Source organism: Orbicella faveolata, unplaced genomic scaffold (genome assembly GCF_042242905.1).
Source record: "Orbicella faveolata isolate gen_17 unplaced genomic scaffold, um_ofav_v1 contig_1, whole genome shotgun sequence".
Taxonomy (NCBI): domain Eukaryota; kingdom Metazoa; phylum Cnidaria; class Anthozoa; order Scleractinia; family Merulinidae; genus Orbicella; species Orbicella faveolata.
In genome coordinates this window covers 30,340,001-30,350,000 of record NW_028301536.1, presented here as the reverse complement: position 1 = coordinate 30,350,000, position 10,000 = coordinate 30,340,001, and the positions used below count along the sequence as shown (strand labels likewise).

General features: G+C 39.8%; 1 protein-coding gene across 2 annotated transcripts in view; it reads left to right on the top strand.

The window, feature by feature from the left end:
* The window catches only part of LOC110053545 (unconventional myosin-Va-like), a 30,824-nt gene that overhangs the window by 14,124 nt on the left and 6,700 nt on the right, over positions 1-10,000 (top strand). For both annotated transcript variants that reach the window (XM_020759790.2, XM_020759789.2), the window contains 11 exons: positions 147-236; positions 498-722; positions 1,604-1,697; positions 2,291-2,494; positions 2,857-3,524; positions 4,078-4,152; positions 4,271-4,382; positions 5,274-5,341; positions 5,829-5,882; positions 6,184-6,438; positions 7,025-7,114. In XM_020759790.2, coding sequence (XP_020615449.1) covers positions 147-236; positions 498-722; positions 1,604-1,697; positions 2,291-2,494; positions 2,857-3,524; positions 4,078-4,152; positions 4,271-4,382; positions 5,274-5,341; positions 5,829-5,882; positions 6,184-6,438; positions 7,025-7,114 — 1,935 coding nt within the window. The remainder of the gene's footprint in view (positions 1-146; positions 237-497; positions 723-1,603; positions 1,698-2,290; positions 2,495-2,856; positions 3,525-4,077; positions 4,153-4,270; positions 4,383-5,273; positions 5,342-5,828; positions 5,883-6,183; positions 6,439-7,024; positions 7,115-10,000) is intronic.

The window sequence follows — 10,000 nt, the reverse complement described above, 5'->3', positions numbered from 1 at the left end:
TTTAAGACAATGTTAACCAGATGAACTGTCTGGTCGCTACTGAGAGATATGAACGAGGATTCAGGCTTGAAAGAAGTTTTGCAAGTGTATTTAAAACTAATCCATCGTTCGGATAGTAAGTTGTTCTTATTTCTGCTGTTTTTAAGATCGAAGCACGGTCAGTGGAACATTACAAGAAATTGAACATTGGCATGGAGAACAAGATCATCACGTTACAACAACGTCTAGATGAACAGGTATTTCTTAATTGTTGGTTTTTAAAATGCATTTCAACCGCATGTCTGTCTACACGAATTATCTCGTGGGCTTTCGTTTGGTATAATTTACCGGGCAAATAATTCGAACGTGCAGTCCTTCTTGCGTCCAGGGGCAGTTTAAAATTGTTGAGTATCTTTTCTGGATTTAACGGATTTTACGAACTTAGGGATTTTTGTAGTGGTTAATTTGAAATAACAGTGTTGTGAACAGAATACACTGCTCGTTACTTCTCGTTGCAGGTCAAAGAAAAAGAACAAGCGATGGCTGCCGGGCGAGAACTTGAAGCCACCCGAAAAGAACTGGATCAAGCGAAGCGGTGGAAAGGTCAGTTTGAATCCACACAGGCCAAGATGCTTGAGTTAGAACTTGAGATCAAAGAACTGCGTGAAGAACTTAACGCGGCCATTATAGAGAAAGATGAAACAAAAGAACAGGCCAAGACTGAAAAGGAAGAACTGGAAGAGGTAATTGTCTGTTCATATCACTAATTTCCCTATGTTTCTTTTATGTTAGTTATGAGAATTTATTGGTACATGAAGACATCTTCCTCTAGTTAATGATATCTTTATTAGATCCTAACCTGTCTTCTTGAAAGTGTGTTGATATTGTAAGGAGAAAATACGTGTTGGCCACTGTCGGGAATAAAGGGAAAATCTACTCCTCTTAACCTTACTGTATGCCGCTGCTCTGGAGTTTTTTTTTTTTTTTTGTAGCGCTTAATGACAGGAAGGTACAATAGCAGCAACTAAATAAGCAACCTTAAACGTAAAAGCTATTCTCTAGGAACGTATCTGTGCAATTTTTTTAAACGATATAAAGGTCGTGCTAAGAGCAGACCAACGATTACTTCAATAAAAAGTACGTTTTTCAGTTTACAAGAAATGTTTCAACAGAAAGGTGTGTCTTCATCCGTTACAAGAAGCAGGGTCGGTGCACTGGTGAGAGCGCTCACCCCCCTCCAATGTAGCCCGAGTTTGATTCCGGCCCCGCTGTCATATGTGGGTTGAGTCTGTTGTTGATTCTCGCCTTGCTTTGAGGGTTTTTCTCCGGGTTCTCCGGTTTTCCTCCCTCCTCAAAAACCAACTTTCTAAATTCCAATTCGATCAGGATAGAGTACCTACATGACAACCAGCTAACGCTGATGTGGCTTGCTCTCTAAATATTGTGAATTTACAAGTTGTGTTAAATTTGAATGTTTCAGTCTGAACATGTCTCTTAAACTTGAGAACGTACTTTTTCTGTATGTCGATGTAGAAATGACCTTGATTTATCTTGATCCATAAATGCTTTTGCAGCAACGTCAGTTCTTACCAATAATTTTGATTTTATTATGCACTTGTCATAGATAAACAAGAAATTGAAAGAAGAGATGGCAAAGCTGGCAGAAGAGCTTGCTGAAGCTAAAGCAATCACTGAAAGAGAAGTTTCTATCAGAGACGGTACATGCTCACACATCAATAACTTTCATCATTATTTTAAGTTGCCAGTTATCTTTGGAAGGTTGCTCAAAAGGCAAACCGATGTAGCTTACACGGAGTGGTTATCTCAGGGTTGTTTGCTGAGCTTCGCTCTAACCAGTTGTTCGAGTTTGGTTTCGAGTACTGTTAATTCTTTTCCTCAAAGGAATTAAATGAAGTCACCGAATTGATACTTTACCCGGCCACCTTAATGTAATTTTTGCGTGTCATATCACACCGAGTTAAGGTGGCTCAAAACATTTTCTAGCAATTTCCAAGACGTAGATTTTAATGGTTCATTATAACCACTCTTGATCAGTTAATGCTACCATCATGGTGTCAAAAAACTGCCCAATGATTGGTGAACACGTTGGTATCATGTTCGTGACACTATATGTTACCATGAATTTTGATAAGCATGATAAGATACAGCTTTTGGCAAAGTCTAAAAAAATTCTATAGATCCGGATTCAGAGCCACCTTAAATTTTCGAAAATTTTGCTGGTATTAATCTTGCGTATTGGGAGACAGAAAGGAAAATTGAAGCTTACTTGATTATTTCTGTTTCTCTACAGAGATCATCAACCAAGGTCTTGAAACCCAAAGACAACAGATGTTAGCAGAATTTGAATCTGAACGGACCAATCACCAGAGAGTATTACGAGACTATGATAGACTAGAGCAGCGCTATCAAAATCTACAAGATGAATTGGAGATTGAAAAACTCAGTCCAATGGTTAGGAAAGAATTTGATGGCTTGATAAGCGTAAGCAGTTCAGGTTTGTAGAAAAATTACTGCTTTGCGTCATTTGACTGGCTCGGGGAGATGATATTTCAATAACATTAGATTCCGCTTGATTAGCTATAACTTGTAAAAATTTCCTAGTTGGTGCGAGGCTGACCGTTATCTACATAAGCTTGGCTGACTAAGAACTACATACGGTCAAATGTAAGCGCTTACTTTTGTTCCTAAAACCTGGTTTTGACTGACTGGAAAATGTTTTACCTAGAGGAGAAGTATAAGTGAAGTCTTGGCTTGCAACGAAATACTCCCAGAAAAAGTTATATAAGATTTGTGGACAACGCTGAACAAAATTTTATGTCCATCTTTGGTGATCACAAGTTTCATTTTCTCTCGCAGAGGCTTCATTAGTTGATGCTGTTGAGTTGGAGCAGCAGCAAAATGAGGACGCGGAATCTGGAATCAAAAAGAGCAAGCTTGTGCGAGGACTGAAGAAAAAAATACGCGAATTAGAGGACAAATTATTAGAATCTGAACAGGTTCAACCCAAGGGAGATGTGCCGGGCATTACTGTAGAAACTACAGCGGAACATAAACCACCGAGCGAATATCAAATAATTGAGTCTGAAAAATACCAACAGGTGGTAATGGAAAAAGAGGAGTTAGAGAAAGTAAAAGGAAATCTCGAACAGGAGAACAAGAAGATAAATTCCGAGCTTGAGCTTCTTAGGAAACTTGTCAGTCAGAGAAATATCGATAAAGAAGCTGAATGGGATATGATTAATGAGAAAATGAACGAAATCTCTGCTGATCGCGACCAGTTGGAAAATGACAGGAACCGATTGAGACAAGAACTTATTCGATTGGCATCAGTCGCTAAGGACATGCATAATGTCGAGGAGTTGCTTAGAACTAACCCCGACGAGAGCGCGTACGTGTTACAGGCGGAGAGTCTAAAGAAAGCAAACAACGTGCTGCAAAATGAACTTCAAGACTTGATTCAGAAGGAGAAAGATTTGAAGTTAGCCAACGAAAAGTTGTGGAAAGAAAAGTCCCAGTTACAAAGAGTAAGTTTCATTATGGTGTCCATGGAAGCAGTGCACTGAGCACGGCAGACTTTATTGCTCATAGAGCGGTTTTCAACTGAGTGTCGTAAAACCAAAATTACACCAATTTCTTACCAATTGGACTACTCAGCCATTCTCAAACTGTAGTAAAACCAAAACCAAAGTAATTACCTGATTACTTTCGGAGCTCAATTGAAAACCGCTTTAATCGCGTCTTAGGCGTTTCACAACAGCGTTTTTGCGATTAGCTGAAAGTGAATACCACTGGATTTTGAATGGTAACTAGAAGGAAGTCACGGTCACGTCTGGTAACTGAGCAAAACGAAGGCGTTAGAGAAAATAGTGGAGTAACAGTCGACACCAAACAAATCAACAACTGTCGTAAATCTTTTGCGCGAAAATACGTGCATTGAATAGGGAACCCGCTTTCCCGAAGTAATTTTCAGTTGTTATAATGAAGACCTCATTGCAGGAGATAGCCTCTGTATTTAATAAAAAGATCCGAGTTTAATAGCTTGGCAAAAGTATGTAACAAGCAACCATTTTATTGCAGGGGCGTGGTTCATCATTGTCATCAATGGACGGAAACTTCAACAAAGAAGTGGGCCGGTTGGTAACGGAGAATGTGGTAAGTCCAAGTTGTAGCGAAATGTTATTTCAAGTAGGAGGCGCTTAAACAAGTAGCCGTGTGTGAGGGGTTGACGCTGTTCTCGCGTTGTGAAGCAAAATTTGTTTCTTTTTTTTAGGAGCTTCGCGAGCAAGTTGAAAAACTAGAGGCAGAACTGGAAGAATACAAGAAAGGTGCTCCTCCCGTTACTGCGCTTACTCCATACCGAGGGAGAACACAATCTTGGAAAGGTATATTGCTAATAAAGAATTTATTTGTCATACAATATGTCAAATTATTGTGAATTTAGATTTATTCTTACTCGTGATCTATTGAGGGCAGACGCATAGATGACGTCATTAACAAGGTTTTTTGTTTCTTTATATCATGTAAGACATCAGTGACGCACTCGCTTATCAGCTCGTGTGCCACGTTTTTGATCTTACCACGTTTTGACGTCATCTGTAATCTGTTACTGAACAGACGCACGGCAACATGGAATTTTCTAAGCAGATATAATAAATTTTCTTTGTTAGTTATGCCCTTAACCAAGTATTTCTATATTTTCTGTGGCATTGTGCCAGAGAAGTAGCTACAAAATACAGCTGTTTCAAGAAAGGCTATCCTACAAAAGTGTAAAAGCGTATGCGACAATGTCGAAAGGTATTATGGGTAATGGTGGTCAACGGTTGCTTGATTGATGCTAAAGGCATTTCATCATGACAGAAGGAAACAGCACCAACACGTGAATTTGCGCTTTTCCTTCCTGAGACACTGTGAACCTCAATCAATGAACACCAAACTATCACTAGCCATAATACTGATCGACATTGTCGCGTTCGCTTTTACGCTTGTGTGGGACTACCTTTGTCGAAACAACTATAAAGAGTAACGACTGTTTCTGGTGCTCCGGACTAGCTTGAACTACCAGCACCGGGGACACCTTTCGACCAGTGTTCCTTAGAAAGTTTGGGATAATTCGAGAGTCTTTTTGTCAAATTTCCCTGTGCTGCTTCGGGGGTTTATGTAAAGTGTCGAATTCTCCCAAGATCTACCAATTTCCCTCTCGTTCTTGTATTAAATATGCTCGGGACGAATTGAGATCTATGTCACCCAGCTTGTTTTGTTTTGTTTTTTTGTAGGTGAAATCGAGCAGAAGAGAAGAGCACAGAGTTTCTTAGCTGGTCAAGAGCCCAAAGCAGGAAAACTGGTAAGAGGAAAGGATTCACCGAACTGTTTTATTGCCAGTTCTGTGAAGTTAGCTTTACATAATATCCAACAATTTAACAATTAAGTTTATTCAGATATCTTGTTTGCTTGAAACTCTGAGACCAAATAGTTTGTTATCGCTCCCCTTTCCGTCACTTTGGTCTAGCTTTTGGTTTTACTCTGTCACTGAATTCACGAATTACCTCCGATTATCAAACTAGTTCGACAGAAAAAACTCTCTCCTCGCAGTTCAACGTATTAAAGTACCTTGTGCAAAGTTTGCACAAGGTACTTTAATACATAGAACTGCGCGGAGAGAGTTTTTTCTGTCGAACTAATTTGATAGTCGGAAGTAATCGCGAATTCAGCTCTTCCTGGTCTATAAGCTGCAACTTCATCCTGTAAAACCAGCTTTTGTTTTGTTTCTGTAATTAGTTTGGTTTTAGTTTTGTGTGTTTAAATACACTTCGTTCATTTGTTTCTCCTAGGTTATGAGGCACGCCGGGCTGCTTAGAAAGTCTTCTCACGCGCTCAAGGAAGGGGTAATGCGTTTTACTTTATTGTTCTTAACTAGAATAAAAAGGTTCCGAATATTACACTGACAAAGCCTGGTGCAATTAAATTTCAAAGAAAAACTTGCCATCTTGTACTGCTACAACATCAAGGTGGGACTAAAGCAATTGTGGTGCAAATGTTCTGCAATTACGAATTCTATTTACACCGTTAAAGCTATGAAAAGGAGCTGATGAAAATTTGCTATAGATTATATGAGTGAACTTCGATGGAATTCAATAAGAAAGAGGCCCCGAATTAAATCCAGACTTGCTTTGTTCACTCCTGTAGGATCTTCTCCCTGTTCCGCCTCAGTTAAGACAGCACAAGATCCGCGGCATGATCGAATTCTCAGGCGAAGATGAAGACAAGGTCATCCAGTATCTCATCACTGATATGAATCCCAAGTCCATGGCGGACGCTATCCCAGGACTCCCCGCGCACATCCTGTTCATGTGCATCAGGCATGCTGATCACGTGAATGATGACCGGCGCATGCAGAGCTTGTTGACCAATAGTATTAACAGCATCAGGAAAGTGGTTAAGGTGAGCAGGCTTGTTATGAGCACTGAAGACGGCATGTAAACCAGCGAGGGATTCATGTCAGACCATTCAATTTTTATTTTGAGATGAACATGATTAAGTGCATGAGTTTGCATGACAGAAGTTCTTAATGGACCTTTTTAGCTTGAGCTGTTTGTCGCCCCATTTCAGAACATGTGATGGTACTCTTGAAAATTCTTGCTTTCAAATTTTCGAATATTCCCGTTTATATGAACGAATAGTTTTTAGATGGATAAAAGAACCATTCTCTATAGAATATCACGTGGTCTGTTATGGAAAACAAAGCGCCCAAGCCCTTTCTCCGCGCGACTTTAAGTGGTCTCTAATTTCTGTTTAAATAAACGAACGAACGAATGAATGAAGGAATGACCTTGTTCGTTGCTAATTCCATAAGAACGCTCATAAGCACTTAGCTTAAGTGTTAGCTGATCTTGTTGGGTGGGAGACATTCAATGTGTTCCTTATTTCAAATACCTTTTGAAACATTAGCTGTTAAAGATGTTTTAGTCCGCACCAACATTTTGAAACTTTGCTCATGTTAAAGAATGATATTACTTTTGTTCAACAGAAAAACCCCAATAACCTAGACATTTTGGCTTTCTGGCTGGCGAACACCTCACGACTTCTTCATGATATGAAGCAGTACAGTGGAGATAGGGTAAGTTAGGCACCATAACGTACATTTTAACAGAATTACCAGCCGCAGTCCAAGCCATTAGCAACTTATGTTTCTTTAATTTGACATATTTGCTGTTTTAATTTGACAGATGTGCTTGCTCTTGTTGAAAACTGTTTCAGTCATCCCCAACGTTTAGTTTTGAAGGCGTCACTGTTATAATTTGTTTTATTGTCCATACAAGAACGTATTCTCGTTTGCACATGGCCCTAATTCATTCGTTAAGAGACGTTCTTCTGAGTGCTGACCTTGCTGTGATTTTGTGGGTGGTTTAGACCCTACAAATGTCCATGCCAAAAGGGAACAAGGATAGAGCTGCCGGGAATGAGCCTTTAGTTTCTGTTGTCTCACATAATCAACCTGGTTCAAACATTTTGTACGAAAATGAATTTTACTCGTCCATTTTTATTCAAAATACATTTTTTCTTTCATGTGAAAGAGTTTGCTCCAGGGCTCGTTTTGAAATAAAGGCCAAAGGTATCTCGAAGTGGCCTTAGTATTGAAACCTTAGCCCGCGGTTTTCGAGAGTACTGTTCAGGGTCCGAAATTGCGCTTTCCTGGTCGCCAATGCGACTAAAAATTTTGCACTAGCGACTAGAATTTCACAGCTGGTCGCCAGCGGGCGATTAACTATTTCAAGCCACGATAATTACAGAAACTTTGATTTTCAGCCAAATCGATTAAAATAAAATTCAAAGCCGCCCGCCAATTGGTCACTTAATTTTTACCTTTCCGCTGCTTTTGAAGTATAAAACCGATTTTCCTGTTATTATAAATCTACCACAACGTTTCACAGCTACGATCAGTGCGAAGCTTCGCCGCCATATTTTTCCGGCGGTTTCCCATAACATACGTATTGCGGGCGCAGAAGGCCACGTGCGTTCTTTCGCCATGAACATTTATTCAGGCGATGTGGTGTCCAAAGATGTCCTGAACTCTTTCCGTAATTTATTACAAAGTGGAGACGGAACATCCGCGAAGAAATAAGTGGAAGATTTCGATATTCAACATGGCGATCCATCGATCGTCTTGACAGAACGCGAAAGGAAAGATCTTTTTGCACATAGAGCAAAGAACCAAACGGCAGTTTTCAGTCGGGTACATTTCTGCTCCAAAAGGTAGAGACAAGAGAAGGTATAAAATTGACTTGAAACATTTGGCAGTCGCAGGAAACTGCGTATATGGCCGGCATTCGATTCGTTCGTCGTGGGTTTTCAGTGGTAGGTGTATAATAATCAGCGTGTTTGTATTCAATCTTATCGTTAGCGGAAAAATCGCCATCATTGCGGCCCCAAACGCGTTCTCTTCGTTCCGATTCTTAAAAGAACAATTGGCGAGCAGAATTTTCCATCTGGCGACCAAAAATTTCGGTTTGTGTTTCGCTGCGAAGGAAAAATTTTATTGACACTTTTTGGCGACCACATTTTTCCATGTGGCGACTGAAAAAAAAATTTCAGTCGCCAGTTGGCGCCTTCCTAAAAAAGTTAATTTCGGACCCTGACTGTTGCTAAGTAACATTACGTACCCTAGCGATGGTTCATTTATCTAGTGCACCTATCGACCCATGAGAATGTGTGTTATTAAGCTGGTTTGAAATTAATGCCGCTACGTCGAAAAAAAAAAAAAAAAGGCGCTTAGCAGTGGTTTCATTAACTGAGGTTTTCAGGAGCTAGGCAAACTTTTCGTCTTTTCAACTTCTTTTGAACTTCGTTAAAAGAGAGAACTTTCCACGAGATGGTCAAACCCTAAGGTTGTCACAGGCGGTCAATTTGTCCTGTTCCCGTCCCTTAGTCACCCTTCCCTCCCCCCCTCCCCCCCTCCCCGTTCCCAACGTTTATTTGGGGTCTGGCGTTTAATGGAAAGTATATACGATATTTGTCAAACCTGCTCTTGTTCCTCCCTATTTTAATATTTCTATCTGTTTCTTTGTATACCGTTTCTACTATCACTGACGGATGTGTGGCGTTTCTTTTAGTACTTCAGTCACTGTCATGTTCTTTCGTGGTGTATTGTTGTCTAACCTCTGTCTGTTCTCATTCATTCTCACTTCTTCCTCACTAATAACTGTTTAGTGGTTGATAAGAAGGCCTGATGAGGAAGGATTGTCCGCATCTCTCATTAAACACTGGAGTAGTATGAAGGATTACATCAAAGATGTTAGTGTCCCGCCAATCTTCTTTTTTGTAAATTTTTCGTGTAGTTTAAAAAGTACCGCCTATTAGCCTTTGAACCATATGCCCCCTGGTTTCGTTTTGGTTCATTTTAATTTATCTGATATTTGTTCACGTGGCACACCTTATTCATGTTACTGTTTCTTCTTTCTTTGGTCGCGTTCTGTTGTGTTCTCTCTGATCACTTTTGGTTTCTTTTAGCCGCCGTGTTCTTAATTTCCCGATGCCTTTGTTCTCATACCTCTTTACGTAATTGCCCAATTTGTTTTGGCATAAACCTAAGAGGGTTTCCGATTTTTTGTTTGCATCGTTGTTGTCACTTTTTGTACAGGCTTCTGTTTTTCTTTTTGTACACTTCAGTTAGTTTAGTTTAACTGATCAGCTCACTGTAACATTGGTTATACCCTTGCATACTGTATAAAAGTTAATTTACGTGTATTAGGTTTTGCTCCACAACTTTTTTCCATTGCCCCTAGTATGAAATCATTTTAAATTCAAAGGTCATTTTTCTCAGTGTTTACGTAAGTATACTTTAAGCTCCAGCAAATCCTGGCACGTCCATTCCGAAGTTTTGGCGTCATATGTACATGAACAAACGTACTTCGGTTAAATAAATATGTAGAAATATCTCCCGAGCAACTCACTTCGTCTAAAAGAATACAACAGCACTTTGTTTAGACTGCAGTCGTGCCGTGGT